General features: G+C 45.2%; 1 protein-coding gene across 3 annotated transcripts in view; it reads left to right on the top strand.

Moving 5' to 3' along the window:
* The first annotated feature begins 8,678 nt into the window (after positions 1-8,678).
* LAMA5 (laminin subunit alpha 5) overlaps positions 8,679-23,893 on the top strand; it is a 170,158-nt gene continuing 154,943 nt past the window's right edge. For all 3 annotated transcript variants that reach the window (XM_050918869.1, XM_050918867.1, XM_050918866.1), the window contains exons 1-2: positions 8,679-9,226; positions 20,559-20,711. In XM_050918869.1, coding sequence (XP_050774826.1) covers positions 8,924-9,226; positions 20,559-20,711 — 456 coding nt within the window. In that variant the 5' untranslated portion in view covers positions 8,679-8,923. The remainder of the gene's footprint in view (positions 9,227-20,558; positions 20,712-23,893) is intronic.

Here is a 23,893-nt window from a genome sequence, read left to right as displayed (position 1 = left end):
CGGACGCACACCACCGAATTAATGTGCCTAGTGTGGACGCGCACAATCGACTTTATAATATCTGTTTTATAATATCGGTTTTAGCTAATTCGAATTTATCCTGTAGTGTAGACGTACCCAGAGAAGCTGCAGGACAGCAGCAAACACTGAGGCTTTATATTTAGAACATGGTTATGCTTCAGTTGCTGCTTTGCCCAATGATTTTTAAAAAAATAAAGCAAACCAGACTCCACATTGATGGCTACAAGCAAATTCCAACTGAAATATTTGTCCCATTGAGTTTGACAGGGCTACTTGGCCAGGCTGCAGGATCTTTGAACCTCTCTCTCATGAAATCCTTCTGATTCTTTAGGGATTGATAATTTTTATTAATTAAAAATCTTTCTATTAAAACAAATGTTATATGGCTGTAAAACAATTTAAAAACTCAAAACCCCAAGAGAATCATCCCGTTTTCTTTCGATTGTTGGATTAGTTACTGATGTGACTTTTAGGATATTTTTGTTTGTTTGTTTTCATAATTGCAAACAAACAAGACTGTCAGAACTACTTTTTCAAACACAGTCTCTTAAAATTGCCCCGGCAATTTGTTGTACTCAATCTTTGCATCCATGGCTGCATGCAGTCTATTTGAATTTGCATGTTCATGCTGGATTTATGCATACAATCTGAACTGTGTAAAGATTTTGGGCATAGAAAAACTGCACATGCACAAAATCGCAGGTCCAAGTTTAGAAGCCAGGTACTTTTTAAAAAGGTGATTCTCCTTTTATTTTTATTTGGTATTCAATTGGCAGACCCCACTTCAGCCATTGATAGGTTTGCTACTGTAGACAAGGCTAGTATACGATGCATATGCACAACTTGCAACAATTCACATGCAAACTGAAGAACATGATTAGTCTGGAGCATTTCTGATAGGGTAGTAATGACTTTGTAGGTAGGGTTAGTTTTACATTTGTAACCTTATCCCGGTCAAGCAATAGACCTTAGTATGAGGAGTATAATTGACAGTAGAATCTAATCACTATTTTCTTACTTTAAAGAAACAGAAATTAAACCTTGACAGGAGTGCTGCAAATAGTCAGTCATTTGCTGTGTGGAATACAAGCCAATGTCTGTATCAATCCCCATATAATGAAGGGCAGTTGTGAGATGACTGAAATCCATAACTCATTCCTGGTCTACACTTAAAATTTTTGCCAGCTTCACTTTGGTAGTTAGGAGTGTGAAAAAAACATCATATTCATAGCCGACATAGTTGTGCAGGCAAAAGCCCTAGTGATGACGCAGTTAGTGGCAAAAAAGTCCTTTTGATTGTATAGCTTATTTTCTTTAGGATCTGTTATAAACTGTCCTGCCAAAAGAATTCTCTTGCTAATATAAGATGTGTCTCCATTAAGAGAGTTTGCTCGTATAGTTACACCAGTATAATGACTACTCCAGCAAACCTTTTCTAGTGTAGACAAGGCCTTAAGTCCTGGCTAGACAAGGGAAATTGGCAATGGAAACTAGTTTCACTGGGGCAAAAGCCACAATGCAGACATAGTGCACCAAAAGTGAAGTGGTGCTTCCATCCGCATAACGTACTCCAGCAATTTACCAACCACAATAGTACAAGCTCCATTTTGCACCAGTGTAAGTCCATCAATGAACTGACCTAATCTAGGCAAGGCCTTAGATTGCAAGCTGAACAGATTTATTTGCTGATGAAAATGTAGTGACAGACAGGATGTGTTGAGGGGATAGGGGACTATATAACAATCAATTTAGTCTCCTGACCTGTTGATGTAGAAGAGTTTGTTCTTTCAAGACTGGCTACTAGTTTCCTGTAGGACCTGCTGTCTCTAGAGGTGATTGTGAACTTGATGCTTATGAATGACAAAAATAAAACACATTCTCGTAGGATGGAAATGGAATGGATAATTGTACCCAGAGCAGTCACTCTTTGCATGAATCACTAGAAACATAAGGTTTGTAGTAAAAACACTAACCCCGCCTTACTGGATTCCATTGTAAAATATCTGAACATTAAGGCAATAAATCTTTGCTCTTGGATTTTGGATTATAGGATCTGGTCCAAAGTCCACAGAAGCCAATGGGAGTTTATATGAGCCAGAGGCTAAAGTGTGTGCGTGCGTGTGTGTGTGTGTGTGCTTATAGACACCCTCAGGGTAGAGCAAATGCTTCTGAACTCCTGAATAAGCAATTTATAATAGGAACGTGGGTGCCACAGTAGTGAAAGGAGTTGATGATACATTCTGAGTCAGACTTGAGGCAGTCCTGAGCATTGTACTGCTGAATATATCATCTTTTAGACAAGATGTAAAAGCACGTCCCGTCCACTTGTCATTAGCTATCCCATTGCACTTTACATATAAGATGCTGCATTAACTCCAGTCTCTAGGCCAAGTTCCAGCTATGGTAATTACATTCTCTCTTCCTCTGTGCTCTCTGTAGTTTCAATTTGATATGGTATTCCTCATTTTCTAGCAGTGTTAAATAACTGCCATGCTTCACCCTAGAGGTGGATGCACTTCACTGACAGTTGAAGTGATCTTTACATATTGTTTATGTATCATCTTGTTAAATCTGTGAGGCCATTTGTGATCCTTCAGCCAGAATAGAGTTATGTGGCATAAATATAAATGATGATCATTATTAACATGAAAACAGCTGTTCCTGTTTGATTTGAGCAAAGAAAAACATGCAGCTAATGATGAGCAAGCTTTAAACATGTCTAGAGACAGCACATGTGTACATCCTCGGTGTGTCTCGGAATAATATGAAGTTTAGGCTTTAAAGGAAAATATTTGGGTGCTTGCCAGGTAGACTGACAGCATGAATGAAACACCTGTTCTGGCTTTGTGGCAGTTTTGAAACCATTTGCTTATAGGGAAGGTACAGTCTGACCTTAAAGTTAACTGAATTCTCTGAAGTAGAGTAACATGTGCTGCTCCTGCTAGATTACAAAAACTTGCAAAACTTTTGGTAAAAATGTCTTCCAAAAGCCAAAACAGGAGTTGATGTCTTTTTAATAAAAAAAAAAGTGCAGCCCACATATTTCAAACCCACCAGGGATTGCTGGACTAAATGGTCTTATTTTTATTGGAATATACATTCAAGAAAGAAGTTTATAGATTAAATAAAACCAAGATGTCTTTCAAAATGATCTTATAAAAAGAAAATCAAGCAATTCATTTGTTAAGATTTCTCCTTATTCTGCTTTTTATACTGGCATTCTTGGACTTGTGAATTAGGGGGACTGCATTTCCAGGAACTGATGTGAGGTTCAATTCTGAAACATGTAAAAATGGCACCTTCTTACCTAGCAGGTCTTCCTATGTGTATTAGTATCACAGCTCCTTATGCTTTAGTATCTGTCTATCTATCTATCCTAATTAACCCTGCAGACCCAATGCAGCTCTGAGAAAGTGAGGCAGATTCTGTTCATATTCCTCAAGCCTTCAGCAAAACTGTTGTCAGTTCTGTTTATCTACATCCATACACTAAGTCCATTACCATGGTGCCAGAGTAGAGCGATACTCTACCCAGAAGTACTGCAAGCTAATGCAACAGTTTTTTTCACTGGGCTCCCACTGTGTGAGGCCCATCCCCCTCTCTCATATATAAATAAATAAAATATAGGCACCAATTCAGATCAACAACATCAACACCATATAATATGAAAATGGACAGAGATGTTGTTCATGGCAGGTCGTCTTCCAGAACTGGTCAGCAGTACTGCTGCAATACTTGATAGACACAATTTCTGCTTCTGAGAGTTGGAAGCTTCCTCTTCCCACCATGTTAAAGAGGGAAGGGGAGGGAAAGTGTTGACATTGTTTCTTGACTCTGTGTCCAGATAAACTATCTCGTGTCCATGCCAACTAGGGGGAAAATACCAAGAAGCCCAAATGTCCAAATACTAAACCAAGGCTTCACCAGAGTCTCTCAGATTTCTGTAAAGCTAGAGAGCACATCATTATTTTGTTGCTGTCTAAATCTCATTTATTAGCAGTTTATTAAGACCGATGGGAGTTAAATGCATTTAAAGGCAGCAGGCTTAAGGAGGAGTAGATGGTGGTATGATTGAAAACCCATTTGTTGTTGTGTTATAGATTCAGAAACTGGATTTGAGCAAGACTGACAGAGGAGGGATTTTTTAGCACTTAACTGCCTTGCTAGTGGTGACATAGGTTCTAAACTGGACGGCCCATTCTGCTTCAAGACCTCCTATCTAAGATAATGCCTGACCCCATGCTTCAGCTAATAGTTTCATTAAGCCAAGAGGTGGTGTCATCACAATCAGAAACCTAGGAAGATTCAAAGAGGGATCAGATGTTTATATGAATAATGACCACATCCAGCATTGTTATATCAAATGTTAAAAATGGAGTTTTGGAAAGGATATAAAACCTCAGGTTTCAAGGTTTAATCTCTTTCTGTTATGGATTAGGATGAGACCTTCATGGGGGCAGATTATCCCATAGCTGCCCTGTTTGGGGTTTCTTGCAATTTCCTCTGAAGCATCTGGTACTGCCCACTCTCAGCGATGGGACACTGGTGTACTCGATGGACCATGGGCCTGACGCAGTCTGGCAGTTCATAAGTGTAGCTCACTGGGCAGGGTATCAAAATGGAAATCAGGAGACTCTGTCTTTATTCTTGGCCCTGCCACTGAATCTCTCTGTGGTCTGAGGCAAGTCATTTCACCTTTCTGTGCCTCAGCTTCATTGTTTGTAAAGTGGAGATTGTGATATTTACCCATGGTTATAAAGTACACTGAAATCCTCAAATGAAAACTGCTGCGTATTGTAATAAATATAATGTACATGTGGTGAAGAGGAATTAATGCTTGTAACATGCTTGGAGATGCTCAAATGAAAGGCATTATATAAGTGTGAAGTATACTGTCTTCGTAGACTGGGCAGCTGGGAATAATGTTCTGTACGAGTGCCTAATCCTACACATTGCTGAACTAGAACTGAAGCACCATACAAGAGGCTGTCACCATTTGCTAGGACTGGCCCTTAGTGCAGAATTTTCAAAATCAGTAACTAATTTGGGAGCCTTTATTCTTCACCACCAAGATAACACGTGACCCAAAATTTGTTACTGCTCATGAAAATGTGTGGTCTTCGTGTATAGCATTTTCTTTTTTCTTGACAAAGAGTATGTAAAAAGCATTGGTTTACTTCTTCTGCTAATCTCAAAATAAAGTAATCAACACTGTTATAAATCCTCTGCCTATCGCTACTTCTTATACTTTCTGCAAATGGAAACTTTTCTTTAGCATAGTCCCTATTTGCACTGCTCATCTGGAAGCATTAGAGATCCTGTTTTTTGTCCTTAAATGTGAACTAAAAGTCCTTACGCAAAGCAGTTCCACAGTGAAATTGAAACTGTTCAAATTGAGGCATCACAGTTATCACTGCACCTTATCCCTCTGCTCACGGAAACCTTGCAGCTAATATTACATTACTAAATGTGTTAACTCTGATTTCACTCTTAATAAATAGTTCCTTTTCTTAATTGCATTTTGGAGGGATGATTAATTATGTGACAGGAGGCTACCAGCAGAGGGATTAAAGTGATTGGATTTGCTATTGCTGTTTTGCTTCCTAATTCCCTTGCGGGAGAAAGAGGTTATTTGCTAATCCATGCCTGCTTTCAGTGTTAACTTTTTTACATTCACAGATAATTAATTGCTTGAGTCCCATAACGAAAGGGGCATTTAATATTGTTTAAGGAAGTTCATTTTAATTTTCCTGTCCATTGCAGTTTTGGATTTCTCTACATGGGATATGTTAGTTAACTATTACTAAAAAAAATTGCCATATTCAAACACTGTTATTAAACCTTACCATTGGGAAATGATCCTTTTAAATGTGCATTTTAAGGAACAGACACTGCTTCTTAGTCAGCTGAGTTACAGTTAAATGGAGCTACTCCTGTAAGTAAAGTGAGCAGAATTTGGCCCTAAATGGGGGAAACAGGGGGGAACAGTTTCTGAATGCAACTACTTCTTAAAGGATTTTCAAGTCTTAATAAAGCACCCTAAATAGGAGGGGGTTAAAAGAAACTTGAAAGCATTGCAGGAAGTCCCTGCTAATTGAATGGGCTTGGCTGCTGTGGTCTAGTGCTTCCTTGCCATGTAGAACCAGGCAGACTAAAGCACCCTTAGCCACTGTACTTTCACAAGTCATGATGTCATGCTAATACAATCTCATGCTATGCGGTGCCAGAGAGGAACAGCTGGCATTGTAACGCTTTCCGGCTTGTGGTGGCGTGCCAGTTTGGATCTGCACGGTGAGTTTTCTAGTGACCTACCAGCTCTTCCAAGTAGCACACTAGTTAATCCAAGTGGAATGTCAGTGCTTCTAATATCATACCGGTTGTAGCAAGGTGTGTTGCAGTGTCCTTGGGGTCTTGCTGGCTTCCTCCAAGGAGCATTTTCCAGTGGTTCCAATGGCATGCCATTGTTCCTATCCTGCTATGACTGGTGCTGAAATATAAATATTATTTCAGAGTAGCAGCCGTGTTAGTCTGTATCCGCGAAAAGAACAGGAGTACTTGTGGCATCTTAGAGACTAACAAATGTATTTGAGCATAAACTTTGCTGAGCTGGAACTGATGTGCAAACTAGATACAGTCAACTTAGGCTTGAATAGAGACTGGGAATGGCTGAGCCATTACAAACATTGAATCTGTCTCCCCTTGTAAGTATTCTCACACTTCTTATCAAACTGTCTGTACTGGGCCATCTTGATTATCACTTCAAAAGTTTTTTTTTTCTCTTACTTAATTGGCCTCTCACAGTTGGTAAGACAACTCCCATCTTTTCATGCTCTCTGTATGTGTATGTATATATCTCCTCAATATATGTTCCATTCTATACATCCGAAGAAGTTGGTTGTAGCCCACAAAAGCTTATGCTCAAATAAATTTGTTAGTGTCTAAGGTGCTACAAGTACTCCTGTTCTTTTTATAAATATTATTGTATTGTGCATTATTGTATTATTAAAAAAAATTAGATCAAGTAAAAAGATCACAAAACAACCCCTTAAAACAAGGAAGATAGATAGCTACAGTACAAAAACTGAAGTGTGCAAATGTACTGCACAAAATGTGTGTGTATGGACACACTTGATCTACATGGACACATTTGATCTGCATGCACAACTATGGTAGCTAAATATTCAAATTAAGTACATAATTGTGTGGGCATTTAAAAAATTTAGGCCTAAAGCACAAATTTAGATTAAAAAAACAAAGAAAAAGGCTGTCCAGAGGAATAGCTCCAGATAGACTATTCTACAAAAGAGGGGAAGAGGATAATGTGTAATAATTGGAAACTGCTATTGAAAGAGGAGAAACTTCATAACAGCCTGTTAGTAGAGAGCAAAGGATTAAGAAACAGAACCACTATGACACCTGGATCCTGCAAACATCATCAGTTAAATATGACTCCAATAAGGTAGCCATTCTGTTTTCAGTATCTCAGCTGAGTTAAATGGCAAAATAGAAACGAACGAACAGGATGACTGATGACAAGAAAATAAGATTTTGCTTTTTCCCCTCAGTGTTGTTAACCTAAGGCAATTAAACTTTATAATCTGATTTTTAGTTACTAACTTTTTATTTTAACTTTTAAACTTTTTATTGAAGATTTAAAAATTGCGCTAATCCATGATGTTGTTTAATAAGTATCAGAAGAGGATGACAATACAAGAGGACAGAGCTGAGCCCAGCAGGGCAGGAGTTCCAGGAAGCAGACACATGGGGTCAGTAAAGGTTATATCAATCGTGGAAAAAAAGAAAAGTTCACCCCATTGGGCTCATCCTCCTTCAAGTAGTTCAGCTGCTGACCTGATAGGGGCAAGTGATTTTGAATACGGTATTTACATGGATTTGTCAGAAAAAAGCTATAAAAGTAAACGTGATCCTGTACTAACTTTCAGAGTGGTAGCAGCGTTAGTCTGTATCAGCAAAAACAAGGAGGAGTCCTTGTGGCACCTTGGAGACTAACAAATTTATTGGGGCATAAACTTTCACTTAATCAGATGCATGAAGTGAAAAATACAGCAACAGGTATATATTTTTCACTCCATGCGTCTGATGAAGTGGGCTCCAGCCCACGAAAGCTTATGCCCAAATAAATTTGTTAGTCTCTAAGGTGCCACAAAGACTCCTCCTTGTTTGTACTAACTTTGATTATTGACAGGTTTCAGAGTGGTAGCGGTGTTAGTCTCGATCAGCAAAAACAACAAGGAGTCTTTGTGGCACCTTAGAGACTAACATTTCTTGGGCACAAGCTTTCGGGGTTTCTGATGGAGGGGGTTCTAGCTAGCTTATGCCCAGATAAATGTGTTAGTCTCTAAGGTGCCACAAGGATGCCTCTTTTGTTTATTGAGAGGGAGCCCTGCTCTGTAGATATCTTTCCTGGGGGAAATTTTTAACGTGGCCCTTTCAGTGGCTCAGGGGGCTCTCTGCGAAGAGAATGACTCCGCCGGCGAGAGCGCGGGGGCCCCGCTCTGGCGCAGGAAGGGGTTAACCCAGCCGCGCCAGGGCTGCCAAGACAATCAGCAGAATCGCATGAATAACCCCGCGGCCACTCCCCCCACCTCGGCCCGGGGGGCGGCTGCCGCCGAAGGAGTTTGCAAAGCCGCGGCGGGCCAGGAGCAGGAGTCGGAGCCGGCCCTGGGGAGGGGCAGGCAGGCAGGGCAGAGATTGATGTCTCATCACTTGATTAGGCAGCCCTGCCTCTGCCCAGCTTGGCTCAGCGGCTGCAAACACCCAGCCTCGGCGGCGGCTCCCCCGCCAGCTCTCCCCGAAGCGATGAGCCCCGGCGGGCAGCAGCAGCGCTAGGCTCGTCCCCGCCAACTTCCTCTCCCCCCTTCTCCTCGCAGCATCGGTGAAAATGGCGAGGGGAGAGATGGATGCGGACGGGCTCCGGGGGACCCTGGTGTCCCTGCTGCTGCTGCTGGCGGCGGCGCTGCCCGGCGGCGCGGTTCGCCCGCGGGTCCCCCTGCCCGGGGACGTGAACGGCTACAGCCTGCACCCGCCCTACTTCAATCTGGCCGAGAGCACCCGGATCTCCGCCACCGCCACCTGCGGGGAAGAGCGCGGCGGCGGCAGCCGGGGTCCCCGCGCCGTGGAGGATCTGTACTGCAAGCTGGTCGGCGGGCCGGTGGCAGGAGGGGACCCCAACCAGACCATCCAGGTACGGCCCCCCGCGCTCAGCTTGTCCCGGGGGCACCTGCCCCTCGCCCGTCCCCTGGCCGTGGCGAGCCCGCTCTCCTCCCCGCCGCCCCAGGTGGCCCGGCGCCTGCCGCCTCCGCCTTGAATGGAGGCGCTCGCCGGCCGGTGAATGGGGCCAGCCGCGCACAAAGCGACTTGGGAAACGCCTGTTCAGCGCCGTGTTTGCTTTGCCCCAGGCGCCCTGTCCGCCCGTTTGCTCCTCTCGCCACCCAGCGAAGGGGGACATGCCCCTTCAGGAAACTTTTTGTGGCTGTTGAGCCGCTGCACTGAATGGCCAGGGGTCGCCTCCCAGCGGGCTGGTTTGAAGCAGTCCCTAGGCAATTTTCGTCCCATGCTTTAGCAAAGCGGAGCTGCATTAAATTCCCTAGGAACACGCCTGGCTCTGGTTGTGTGATGCGTTTACTCTTCGGCAGGGCTTTACCTCTTTCCCCCCACCCCTGGTATAAATCAAGATCTTGTCTTTCTTCCCTCAGTATGTGTTTGCAAAGGTAGATTTCAGCTTCACTGGCTGTGTGGAATTAGCTCAGCCGGTTCCTTTTAGAAAAGAAAGGTGCGAGAGGGGGAAATCCTGCAACAAATTATCTGGCCCAGTTTAGGCCATTGCCCACCAGGAGAGCAATACAGTGTTTCAGAAAACAGCAGGGTGACAATCTTTTCATTAGTATTTTCCCAGGTGTGTACCCTTGTGTTTGTGCCCTGCAAATAGCAGTTGCACTTCTGCAGAGTGTTCATTTTCTTGAGCTCCACGAAAGGGTTGATTGTGGAAGATCATTTTGAAGGGATGGTGAGGGGTGATTTCCTCCCCCCTCATTTTTTTAAAAAGGGTGTCACTTGGATAGTTGTTTGGAGGCATCTTCTCTGACTTCTCCAAATGCGGTTTCTCTTTCAAAGGCTGAAGGGGAAAGGGAGGGAACATGTGTTCCTTTTTGAAGGTTGCTAGAAATGTGCCAGGATTGCCAGAAATTGTACAAACCAAACACAGCCTGTTAGGTTCCCAGGACGTTATTTTTAAAGGTGTCAGTTTCTGTGCTGATGAAATCCAGGGCAAGTGGAAACTGCTGAATGGGTCTGAAAGCAAAGATCAGACACTGGTGATCATGACAATATTTAATAATATGGGTGTGTGAGCCAGACACTGCTTGTGTTGAGATTTTTTTTCAGGGAGATTGGTAATATTCACCTGACATCAGCTTGTAAAAACAGTTTTATCTATATCCCATGTGTCCCAGTTTAACCCAACAATAGGAACCTGTAGCCAGGAATCCCCTTGGAATGCAGACTGCAAAAATGCAGCAATACTCAGTCATCTGTGTGTAGCAGCCTGTTTAACAGCCATGGATATGTTGGAAGGCAGAGAGACTAGCTGCAAGAGGATTTGTAAAATGGGAGCATTAGTTCCATGAATCCCAGATCCGCTGTAATCCCATGAGAACAGCCAAAGTAGTGCGAAGCAAATAGAAGAATTTGAAACTCCTCTTGTAGAATGAGAAAAAAGCAATGACAGATCTGAGCAATGCAATGTGCTGTTTGCCAGTAGCTTCTCCTGGGTTCTTTGAGAGAGGGTGCTAGTTCACCTGGAGCAATAGGACCCTACTCAGCCTGTTAATAGGCAGAGGGAGCATTTGGAAAACAGCTAGTGTGAAGTTGGTGCCCTCAAACAGGTCAGATAGGAGAATGTGGCCTGAATGGAATATCTGCTTCTAAAAAACCCTAAGTCTCCAATGCTTTAGCTACTTGGAATTTTCTTGCTACTGAAGGGCAAAGTCCTGTGTCAGTGGCCCATACTTAAGGATGTTGCTGTGGGAAAGCCAACACCCTGTCCTCCTTCCATTTTATTGCTTTACCGTTGTTAGCAGACTTGTGTTTTATTTCAGATAAATACCTGTTGCATTAGACAGGTCTGACGCACAACTGGGCAAATACTGCCTTATTCCGTAGTTGATGGATGTGAGTAAGGATTCCATGAATCCTTGTTGGAACTGCAGTGCTGCCCTTTTTATTGTCAATGTAATGCATAGAGAGGAAGATAACTGAGAAACGCTTGCTGTTCTGTGTGCAGTAACCAACATCTAAATATCTGGTAAGTAAATCCAGTAAAATGAGACTTCTAAAAACATGGAGGTTTATTGCACATTAAGGGCTGTACATTTGACATGAAGTCAGTGGCCATCTGTGATGCTTCTGTGTGACTAGCCTGATTTATCACAGACTGCATTAAATAGTGACTAAAATAAAGCATTCGGAGTCTAATCACTTGTGTGGTGCTCTCTGCAGGTGTGACTCATGCCCTTGCAAATACAGCCTTGCCCTAGCGCCGTAGTTTTCTTAAATCTTACTAGTTATTTCCAGTTAAAAAAATGTGGTTCCTTAGACTTTGAGATACTATAGTGACCCCCTCCCTGTCCTTCTGTGCAGCTTTCATATGGGAGTGCTTTGATCTGAGCTCTGCTTCCTCGGCTGATATCCTTTGGTCAATCTGAAAGCTTTACAGTCCTTTGTAGTGGCTCCTTTCCATGACTACAGGCAGCACCTGGAAGGCAGGGAAAAAACGAGGTATTAGTGCAAAGGTCAGAGTTCCCTATTCATCTCTGTTAGGGGTTTCAGCACCACCCAGTGACTAAAGCAATGAGGGAGGAGTGTGTGTGTGCCCGGGGGGGGGGGGGGAGGAGGAGAAGTGTTCAATTTAAGCATATTGGAGTGACAGTAAGGAACTCCAAATGTAAGTTACTAGTATGCTTCATGTTTCACCAGTTACTCACCTAATCCCTTCATCTGCTCTCTTGTACATTGTTCCACACAAAGTGCAGCCACGGTCAGGAAGGCTTTTGGGTGGGAGCGCTGCAGGATTCCGTTTTGATGGGTACTCAGGAAGTTTCAATGGGATCTGGTAGTTAAGAGGACAGATGTTTGCTGGATTGGCTGCCTAATAAATATTGTAGCTTGTCAATCTAATAGGTTCAATCAATTCTCCCACCATGAACAATTTTAGTTAATTAACACTGTAATAGAATTTTTTTGAAGAGAGAAATCAACTATTTTTGCCTCAACGAATTCTTAAAGAACCCTGTTTTGTTTAACAATACTGGCTTTGAAACTTGCAGAGTTTGTGACATAGTTTTAAACACCAGGCTCCAGACCTGTTTGGAGTATGATGAAGTCAGGGCATGGCTATGCTTGCAGACGTAGAGTGCTTAGAGTTAAACCAGCCTTCAGATAGCACAGTAGGGAAAGTGCTGAAGTCTGTCCACACTGACAGCTGCAACACACTAGTGTGGCCACATTTGCAGCACTTGCAGTGGCATTGGGAGTGGTGCATTATAAGCAGCTATCCCGCAGAGCACCTTTTCCCATTCTGGTGCTGTGGCTTGTGGAAAGGGGACAGGGAGTGCAGGGCATTCTGGTTCCTGTCCCAACGTCCCATGATGCATCGGTTCGCATCCCAGCAATCTCTCTGCTTCTGTCCAGATTTGGCGCCATCTTTCAACATTTTGTGCTGCATGCTCTGTCTTCCTTTTCAGTCTGCGGGTATAGCGCCTGAACTGCTGAGGAATATGCTGATGAGTCTTGCCAGCAAGTCATGTTTGGCAGTTGAGTTACCCCTTAAAATCCAAACTGAGAGTGAGGACTCCGACAATGATATCTACTCGAGTAACGCATACAACACGAGATTGCTTGTGGCATTCACGGACATGCTAACCACCGTGGAACGTTTTTTTGGGCTCAGGAGACAAGCACCGAGTGATGGGATCACATCGTCATTCGAGTCTGGGATGATGAGCAGTGGCTGCAGAACTTTCGGATGAGAAAAGCCACTTCATGGGACTGTTGATGAGCTTGCCCACACCCTGGGCTGCAAGTACATGAGTTTGAGAGCTGCCTTGATGGTGGAGAAGTGGGTGGCTATTGCAGTCTGGAAGCTGGAAACTCCAGACAGCTGCCGATCGGTCGCTAACCAGTTTGGAGTGGGAAAGTCTACCACTGGAATTGTGTTGATGTAATTTGCAGGGCCATTAATTGCATCCTGCTCAGGAGAACTGTGACTCTGGGTAACATGGATGACATTTGTGGCTAGCTTTGCACAAATGGGTTTCCCTAACTGCGGAGGGACTAGATGGGATGCATATTCCAATTCTGGCACCAGCCCACCTAGCCTCAGAGTACGTTAATCAGAAGGGGTATTTCTCTATGGTTCTCCAGGTGCTTGTGGATCACCGTGGGCATTTCATTGACATAATGCAGGCTGGCCCCTAAAGATGCATGATGCATGCATCTTTTGGAACACTGGCCAGTTCAGGAAGCTGCAAGCCGGGACTTTTTTTTCTGAGACCAGAAGATCACCATAGGTGAAGTCGAAATGGCCATTGTGATCCTTGGAGATCCCGCTTACCCTTTAATGCCGTGACTCGTGAAACATACACAGGGAGCCTTGACAACAGCAGGGAATGGTTCAACAGGCTGAGCTGGTGCAGAATGACTGTGGAGTGTGCTTTTGGTCATTTAAAGGGCCGCTGGCGCTCTCTGTATGGGAAGCTGAACCTGGCCAATGACAGCATCCCCGTGGTTATATCTGCGTGCTGTACCCTCCATAACGTTTGTAAAGGGAAGGGTGAAAGCTTCATTCAGGCATGGACCTCGGAGATTCAACACCGTGAGGCTAAACTTGAACAGCCAGAGAGCAGGGCTGTTAGAGGGGCCAGCACAGGGCTGCAAGGATTAGGATGCCTTGAGGGAGCAATTTGAAGCTGAAAGCCACCAGTAATGTCTGGTGCCCTGCACGGGAGTGAAGTGCAGTGGTTCCAATGTTAGAAGGAATCTGTGTTTGCTGGGCTGACTTGCAGTGCCTGTTGCTTTCCTGGGCTAAGGTATCTTTTACTTTATGCGATAATAAATAATGTTTTCAAAGCCAAAAAATCCATTTATTGAAAAGAAACGCAACTGCTTGGGAAACAGAAAGGGCGAGGGGGTAGGGTAGGGAACAGTACAATCACAGATTTGCATGTGTTCTGTTATCATACTCAGCCTTCCTGTCTGGAGTGCTTTGCAATGAGTGCTGCACCTCAGGATGGCTGTACTGCATGGTGATGGGGGTTGAGTGCAGTGCATAAGGGTTGTAGTTTTCAGGGCTAGGTAGTGAAGCTACAGGTGTTGGAGGCAGCTGGTGGCAATAACAACCCAGATGTTGAGGAAAGTGGGTTGGAGGTGACATGGGGGCACAAGGGAAAGAGTTTTGGGACAAGGGCTGTGTGGGGAGGGGCGGCGCGGTAGTGCTCCGCCTGCACGGCTATGAGCACCTGGATTGAGTCCACTTGGCGCTCCATGATGCTTATCAGCATCACTTCATGCAGCATTCTTCTTTGCTTCTATGTGGCCCCTTCCTGATTCTTTGCAGTCTCTCGGCCGGTGAGAACACGGGTGGCTGAAATCTCAAGGTTGCATCTGTAAAGGCAAAATGCAACATTTAACAGAGGCAGCATTTTTCACACCAGGTACAGCAATGATTCCCCTGTACTTAAGGAGGGCAAGCAGAGTTTACACAATAGCATAATTTGCTCATCCCAAAGTGAGCGCACATAACGCACAGGAGCCCCAAAATGATGAGTAAGCACAGGGTCAAGGGGAACTGATTGTTTCAGAGCTGTACTTTCCTCTGGGTTTCTGTGCCTTGGGGAGAGCCACAGCTGCAGGGGGCCCCTATACTGAACACTGTCCCCGCATTTTCCACAGAAGTTCATCCCGGAAGATATCTCGCTGCTGAGGGTGACCTGGGAAGCAAGAGAGGGTCTTCTACCACAATGCGGCTTCCGCCCTGGCCCATACGCAGCTTGCCTGTGTGCAGCAATGGTCCCACCCCTCATGGCACAGTGGTGCAGACATGTTAGCCTGCCTGGGACAAGGACCACAGTGGCTCTCCCAAGAAACCTGTGCAAGCGCATTGCCCAAGTTCTGGCTAAGACCTTTGAAGAGATCACTGAGGCCGATTACCGTGATGTGAGAGCACATCAACGCCCCATTCCGCATCTAGGCATGCATGCAGCCCTAACCCTCCTCATCCCAAGAGCCTGCACCGAATAACTTCCTTCCCAAAATAAAAACTGCTTATTGGGAACCTCCTCTGGTTTTTGTCCTTCCCCAAGCACCGGCCGCCGCAACTGGCCACCTTCCTCCTGGCTTGAGAACAGCTCCTGGCCGCATGCATCTAGGGATTCCAGGGTGTCTTCCTCCACCTCAGCACCCTTGCTCCCGCTTTGCTGCTACTCCTCCTGCCTTTTTGAACTGGGCTCTGAAGTGTCCATGGTGGTACTCGGCATGGAGGTGGGGTCACCTCCAAGTAGCGCGTCCATCTCTTTGTAAAAACGGCAGGTTGCGGGGACAGCGCCGGAGCGGCGGTTTGCCTCGCGGGCTTTGTGGTAGGCATTCCGCAGCTCCTTCACTTTAACCCTGCACGGCAGTGTGTCCCGATCATGGCCCCTTTCCGTCATGTCCCTTGATATCTGCCCAAAGGTATCATAATTTCTATGGCTGGAGCACAGCTGGGACTGGACAGCTTCCTCCCCCCCAAACACTGATGAGGTCCTGCACCTCACCGTTGCTCCATACTGGGGATCCCCTGGTGCGTGGAAGCATGGTCATCTGGAAAGATGCGCTGAGAGCACTCTATGCCTGGATGAGCAAACAGGAAGGAGATTTTCAAAATTCCTGGGGAGTTTAAAGGGCGGGTCTGATGGTTGGTCACCTGAGGGCAGGGCAGTAAAGTTAAAACTGATGACCAGAGTGGCTAGAACAGGCATTGTGGGACACTTCTGGAGGCCGATCAGAGCACATTAAGAGACCAGGACATCCACACTGGTGCCGCGATGCTCCAGAGGGGGCGCATTAAACGTTATTCCACTCGCCAAGGTGGAGTACCAGGAGCGCTCTAGCCATGGAGTCAGAGCGCTCTACGTGCCTTGCCAGTGTGGACGTGTCATGAGTTAGAGCGCACTGGGCTGCTTTAATGTGCTCCAACTTGCAAGTGTAGCCATGCTTTCAGAGTTCGTGCTAGCGTCACAGATGGCAGCCAGCATTTTTAACTGTGGTAGCTTTTGTAGTCTGCAGGAGTTACACAAGTCAGAACTGAATTGAAAGAACTGCATGGAGAAATTTTTACAGTGCTTGCTACTATTCCACTAGATCTATCCACTGCTAGCGATCTCACTTTAGTCCAGTGGGTGAATTCACAGCTCATTAAAGACAGAACGGAAGATAAACCACGGTTAGGCTTTTATCAGTAAAAAGTGACTTTCTGGTTAAACTTCAGATGAAGACACTGCTATCTGGGTTCCAAGACAGTGCTCTGCAAACATGTAATGAAATGCAGTGAGGGAAATGTTCTTCCCTCACGCTTGCATTCCAAGTCCTGCTCCTAAGTAATTAGCTGCATCGTTAAGGGTTTTGCCATGAAATGTTCCAAAAACTTGCTCCCCAGAGAGCAATTTGGCCTTCCCAGGGTATTTAGATTCTCAAAACAAAAGTAATATTTTATCAAATCCCACCAGCTTCAAGTCAGTTTAGGAACTTGTATTGTAGCCCCACACACCCCTGTTTTGCCTTCACTTGACACACATCTTCGTTTAGGCCATGTCTATACGTACAGCGACACAGCTGCATCCGGTACAGCTGCACTGCTGCTGCACATGTGGTGAAGACATTGTATGCCAACTGGAGGGAGCTCTTCCATTGGCATTTAGAAAAAAAACAAAAACAACCCACCCACCCCTGCCCGGGAATGGCATAAGCTATGTCTGCAGGAGGAGCTCTCCTGCTGACATAGCGTTGTGCACAGGATGACGTATGTCTGTAACTTATGTCACTTAGGGTGTGGAATACTCTGTCCCGAGTGATGTAAGCTGTAGTGTGGACCTAGCCATAGGCTGCCTTCATGCAGACACTTGCTCATGTGTGTAAGGTCACTCGCCCAAGTGTTTGCAGGATCAGCGCTTGAGGTTATAAGCTCACGTGGTAGTATTGTGGAGCCGATTCTCTGCTCACACTGGTGTAAGTGGGAAGTGAACCAGGCTCCTTATGTGTCTGAACCTGGGAGTCTGATTCTCCATTTTTACACCTGTGCATCTCCATTTAATTAAATGGAGTTTACTCCTGGTTTACACTGCTGTGTAGTGGAAGCAGACTTGGCCCCTTTGTCTTGTTATCTGCTATGTCTGTAAAGTGCCTATCGTGCTTTGTGTGCTATACAAATAATAACTGGGAGATGGCTAATGTCAAAGACCCATCCCTGGAAGTTTGGATGTTAGACTAAAATGGAAGGATTGCTACTGTACCTTATTATTTCTACCTATGTCTTTTCCATGCTTCCTTGTATTAAGACACCAACATTTTAATTACTTAATTGGAATTGAAAACAAATCCTATGATGTTGGTGTTTTGTTTTTTTTTTGTTTTTGTTTTTTTTTGGGCAACAGGTTATAGCTGCCTGCAAAATCAGACACGTAACAACAGCCAAGCGTGTGCCAATTTGGTGTGTGCAGTTACTGGATTTGCATGCACAGTTGAGGTAATTGTGCACCAGACTCATTTGAAAATATCACCCAGGGCTTCCCCAGACCCCCAGTTTATTTTCTCCAAAGCCCTGGGGTTTTGTCCCTCAAGGTTTCTGATAAATTAGATGAGGATCAGTGAGAATGGGTCAGGGCATGGCCAGATAAGCCAGGACAAAGCCAGCTCCCTTATGGTTGCCAAGCTCAGCAGGCCTTCAGGGCTCTTGTCTGTGCTCTGAGGAGATTTGAGATTTCCCATTTACTTCAGTGGGAACAGGAGCAGGCCAGTGATTCTTTGAAGGCTCCTCTTCTATGCAGTCCCTCTCCTTATCACTCCTCTTGCAGTTTGTTCTGATAGCAGCACTATTATGTGCCTTAAACCCTTTTTCAGCTTCTGTCTTTCTTCCTCCATTGCAATAGTTCTTTCACCTTGTTGCTTACCTTGATAGGCATCTCCCTCCCCCCCTCCCGTTCTTGAGCTGAGAAAACTTCTGTGTGTTGTGGTTTCCACAAGGGTAATACTTGTCAGACCGGCATTTTTCTTTTTAAAACAAAATCTTCAGATTCTGAGGTCAGAGCTCAGCTCTCTTTTGATCTGAATCTGTATCAGTGTAAGTGTGTAATCTGCCCTAAAATATGTTTTACTCGCTGAGTAGCTAGAAATGATCAATGTTGCTTCTGAGTCAGGTGCTCTCTAGACAAATGAGCTATTAAACTTTTGGGAATGGTAATATCGGGGGCCAAATTACGCCATTTAATAGCAAGCTCAAGTAAGCCACTGAGATGTTAGCCTTTAATACTGGCACTTAGCACCAGTAACAGAGAGAGGAACATTTGCAGCGTCAATAAAGTACAATAGCCTTTGTTAATTTTCAGTGCTCTGGAAACTTGAAGGCGCGACTACATGTCATTGCTAGGGTTATGTGTAACACTTGCAACAAAATTCAAGAACATCAGAGTTTGAGGATTTTGCATTTTGTTCCAAGGTTCTTTAACATTCCACTTTTGTGACAAGCCTCTGAATTTTGTGCTTGGCACTAGAAAGCTAATTCTCCACACAGCCTGTTGTGCAGGTTTCTTTTAGCGGGTTTGTTCTTTAGTCACCTGTTACTCGTTCACCCAGTGACCGTCTGTTCTTTGCTTGTCTGTGCCCTTGTTAGATGTTTGTTTAAAAGGTCCTTGTTCTGACTCTGTATTACAGCAAGGTCTCGGTGCACAGCAAACAGTGTTACACTGGGCAGCTCTGGCTGTCTCCATTCCTTGGCTTTGTACTTCACTGTCTGGTATTTTCATATCTCTAGCCGAGTTAATTAAAAGGTGGGCTTGTTCAGAACAAGTTGTGTTGCATAATTGCCTGCAAATAACATACCACATGTCTGCAGGGAAGAATGCTGGGAATTTTCAGTTTCCTTTTTGGCTTGAAATCTCATCCAGCCTTCGAGTTTGTGGAAATGACAATGGCTATTCTGTGGGATGACTATCTTACTGCAGCCCTGGAGGGGGAGACGGTTTGAAGTGCTAGGAAGCTGGAAGTTGTTCCTGGAGATATGTTTCTGGTGTAATAACGCCAACTGATCTTAAACTGAACTTTGCCCCCCTTGATAATCTGTACGTTATTCCCTGACAACCAGAAACTTCTATGCTTCAACTCTGTACTGTTCACTTTTTAAAAAACATCATCTTAATAAAAAAATTAAATTTAAAGCTACCAGGAGCCAGGACAGACAAGGCTGAAGCACTACGCCCAGAGTAACCATCTGTTTTAAAGGGGAGCTGTCAGCTAAGTGAATTCCTTTGTGGGCTGTTCATAGCAGGGTGATTCAAGTGACAGGACAGAGGGACTAAGCTAATAACTCACCAATTGCCTAGACTATTTACAGGCCCCCTCAGTATGGCCCAAATCCCTCCTTTTGGTGTAACCGCCCTTGCTGTTCTACAGAAGTGTCTTAAGCAGCTGGGCGCCTGCATGACGCTGCTCAGGGCCCACACCCTGAGTTGCAGGGTTCTCCCCCCTCCCTGGCTGCATGCCCAGGGGTCTATTGGTACCATAGCAACTCACATTGCACCAGGGAGACCATGAGTGACTCACAGCTAGAGGCCCTGTTGCTGCTGAGGAGATCACAAGGCTGGCCGGTCTGGCCAGGTGTTGGATGATGTTGGCTATTACATTCAAGCAGGGCCATAGCTGAAAGGGTTTTACTTGTAAATTCTCTCTTCTGCCCCTGTTTTGTTTTGGTTTTCTGGTCCCTATTAGAATTCTGCATGTACAGAAGGGGAAGGGAACACTTTAAATTAAAAAAAAAAAAAAAAAACCCTCCTGTTTTTTGACCCCAAGCAATCCCTTCCTCCAGTGCTCTAGAATTTCCAGTTGGAAATGTGCTTCATATACCCTCAGTTTGAGGGTGGTCACAACACAACAGCATGACTCTGGGTTGCCTGCAATTATGGCACTTGTGGGGGGTTGTTTGTTCATCGTGGCTGGAGAGATCCCCATTAAAAATGCTTGATGTGGATTTAAAGAGAACGTGTGGAGAGAATGTGCATCTTTAAAGGGATACAAGCCCTCTTTGGGGAGAGGATGGTGGTGAGGTTGCTAAACCACTTAGGTGCCACATCCACTTCTTGATTGTTCTTTGCCTCTCCTCTTACCTAGCAAGAATATCCTCCCTCCCTGGTGTCTGAACAAAAAGAGTCCGCTGCTTGGAATGTGCCAGCTGCTCTGGAATTGTGTTAATTTCTCCTGTTTGTGTCCTCTGGCAGGGGCAGTACTGCGACATTTGCACATCGATGAACAGCAACAAGGCTCACCCCATAACCAACGCCATTGACGGAACAGAGCGCTGGTGGCAGAGTCCTCCCCTCTCTCGCGGGCTGGAGTTCAACCAGGTCAACGTCACCTTGGACCTTGGACAGGTAGTGGAAAAGGCTTGTGGTGTTTTAGGTTGGAAGCTGCTCTTGTTGGGGATCTGTCCTCTTGAGTGTCTTTAAAGAGCTTCAGTTATCCCAATGGTAGAGGTGAGAGACAACACTGCTGTGATGACTGGACAGGGAATTCTCCACTTGGGTCCCAGGGTGCAGACGAGACCTTCTAGTTCTCTCCAGCTCTAAACCAAAACTTAATGCAATCTCTGCTGCATAGTGTTACCTACCACACAGTCTCCTGAAGCATTGGCCATAGCGGTCACACAAGAGTCACAAAAACCTGTAGCACTGACTAAATAGTAGTAGTACCCCTGAAGAGTCTTTGGTTAACTTGGCTACTATGTCATATGTAAATTTCACCCCTGAATTCCTTGTTGGTATAGCCAAAACGTGAGCCATGGCTGGCCCAGAGGTGCTAAGCTATGTGCTGCAAAACATTAACTAGAGCATTTAAACCATGGAGTTTTAAAACAGGAAATCAACTTTAAAGGCCTTGTAACAAAACTGACAATAGAGCCTTGGTCTTTAATATTGTCCAATGAAAAGAATTAACATTGTAGAAATGCTAGCTACCAACTCCAATTCTTCTGGAAATGTCGGGTTATTTTATCAAACCTTCCTCAGCGGAGGAGGGGGGGCTCCAGGAGTGAACTGTTTCTAAAAACAATACTGGGCCACTTTGTAAACAAGAAATCACAAACTCTTAGTGACCCTGGGCTTTTCTGTAGGTCTCTGCTTCTTTGTATAGACAGCACCCTGTCTATACGGCTCTGCATACTACTCTGTCTACAGGCGCCACCCCGCAGCTCCCATTGGCTGCAGTTCCTGTGGGGGTAGCGCTTGGGGAATGGGCAGTGTGCAGAACCCCCTGGCTGCCCCTACGTGTAGGAGCCTGAAGGGAGACATGCTGCTGACATGTCTGCTATATACAGAGAACCCTGTCAGTCCACAGACGCTTCCAAACAGCAGTGTGTGGTGCTGTGTCTCTGAGTGTTGGGGCACTAGGGAAGACTCCTGCTTTCCAGATGCCTCATTGCCTAGTGTGCTGTAGAGAGAGTCTTTTACCTCAGCATGCTATTGATGCAGTAGAAGGGCTTTGCTTGTCTCAGGTCTCTCATCTGAAAGGGACTGTTTTGAGGGCCTCATAGGAGCCTGTTGCTTAGGCAGAAGGGAAGCATTTTTTTTAAGCAATCGCCTCATTTTGAAACCAACCTTGTTCAATATTTAAATATATCCCCAATGCGTTAGGGGAGCAGCAGGGCATCAGTGAATGGGCCCTGGAGAGGGGTAACAGCACACCCTACTGAAGGGTCTGACATGAAGCTTTTCATTTCAAAAGAGCGCCTGCAGTCTGCTGGGAGATCTCCTGGCTAGTAGCCCTGGCTTCGGAGTTGCTTGAATAGAGCAGCCAAAGGAGGCAGTCTGTGTGCTGTAAGCAGTTTACTCCTCAGAATTCAGCGAGCCGGGCATTTGCTCCAGAACTTGTTTATAAACAAGTAGCACCTCTAACTGCTGCTGTGCCCAAGTGGGCTGGCTGGGTGCAGACTTTCATCGCCAGCATTTCCTGGCCCCTCCTGGTGGAAAAATATGGTTTCCAAGCAGGTTGAGGGTGGGCTTGAGCAATGGGCCTTCTGCTAACAAAAAGTGGAGAGAAAGTTGGGCTCAAGTTTTTAAGCCTGTGTTACAGGTGAGCTGCACAATGTAAGCCTCTCGCCTTATTTATAGGCACATTGCTTTTTTGCTTGTGCAGATGTGGTGAAGGAGGCCTTTGCATGGTTCCTCTATTGTGTGGCTTTGATAGCATGGCCATTATGAAGGCAGTGGAGGAGTTATGTTGAGTGAGCAGAATTTCAGGTGCATGGATGGACTGTGATGTTATTTGTAGTCCGCTTGGTTTGAAGTTAAATAAACTTGGGGCCTGAGCATGCCCGAAAGATCTGTGCCTGCAGGGGGTGCTCTGCACTGAGATCTTCCCTACAGCCAGGCAACCGAACCGTCGCCATGTAGGAGGAATCTAGTCAGTTTGTACCTCCTGATTTTCAGTAATATTCAAATGTTAATTTCTGCTCATCCATTTGAGCTAAGTCTCCAGAATCCCCTCTAAACAATGTCCCTGCCACGTAACAGTGCTAGCATAGCTTTTCTGCACGCTGTGGACAAAGATATTTTTTTCTGGAGACCCTTGATAACTAAGCTGTGCAATCCACGGTGTCCCCCAAACATCCCCATAATGCATTGATCAGAATCTCTAAAGCAGATTTCTAATATGGCTCTTGGGAGAGTGAGAATCCTCAGCCACATTGGAAACGGCATTAGTACAACCTCCTCGGCCAAAGTAGCTGGCATCCACTGGGTCCCTCTGAAACACTCCAAATGCAAGGGTTTTGTGAGGTGAGGAGAATACTAGAGCTTTGTCTCTTGACCGGAGGATGCGGGTGGAACTTTGCATGCTCCAACTGCTGTCTGTACCTGTGGGAGAGGGAAAGGAAAGAGGGTTTCAAAGCCCATCAACTCAGGGCAGGCATTGCTCTCCTTCCCTCCCCCCCCAACCCCCCGTCTTTCTCCAGGCAGCACCTTTGGCCCTAAGCAGTGATGCAGTCTGCTCTGCAAGCTGCTGAAGCTTTGATGGCTCAAATCTGGATCTGCCTCCTTCAGTTCCTTCCTAGACTGTAACATTGGGAGTGCGGGAGTGAAGATCCAGAGGGAAACTTGGGATATTGGGTGAGAAAAAATTCTGCCATGATGAAACTTTTGGTCTTTGGGTTTTCTCTTTCTCACCCTGCACTCATATGTCTCCTTGTTCATTTCCCATTCCCTCATTCTTTTGCTAATGGGTGGGATTTCATCACTGTGCCTGCTAGATCACGAGCAAAATCCAATGAGACCACTGATAGTGACTGGTGGATTATGTGGAAAGGATCCCTCTAAAATGACTGGTTTCAGAGTAGCAGCTGTGTTAGTCTCTAAGGTGCCACAAGTACTTCTGTTCGTTTTCTAAAATGACTGTTACTCCTTGCCATGTCCAAAGTTTGCATTAAGTGGTCCTCCACAAATACCTAATGCAGGTCACTGCAAGAGCACATGGTCTGTTCTCAAACTAGCAACCCATTTCTGGCAGTTTCATCATAACAGTAATCCTATATTAAATGGACATTCCTTTCATATGTACTCTG

This window comes from Gopherus flavomarginatus, chromosome 11 (genome assembly GCF_025201925.1).
Source record: "Gopherus flavomarginatus isolate rGopFla2 chromosome 11, rGopFla2.mat.asm, whole genome shotgun sequence".
In the NCBI taxonomy this organism is placed as follows: domain Eukaryota; kingdom Metazoa; phylum Chordata; order Testudines; family Testudinidae; genus Gopherus; species Gopherus flavomarginatus.
The sequence above is the reverse complement of the archived record's forward strand: the minus strand, read 5'-3'. Positions and strand labels throughout refer to the sequence as shown.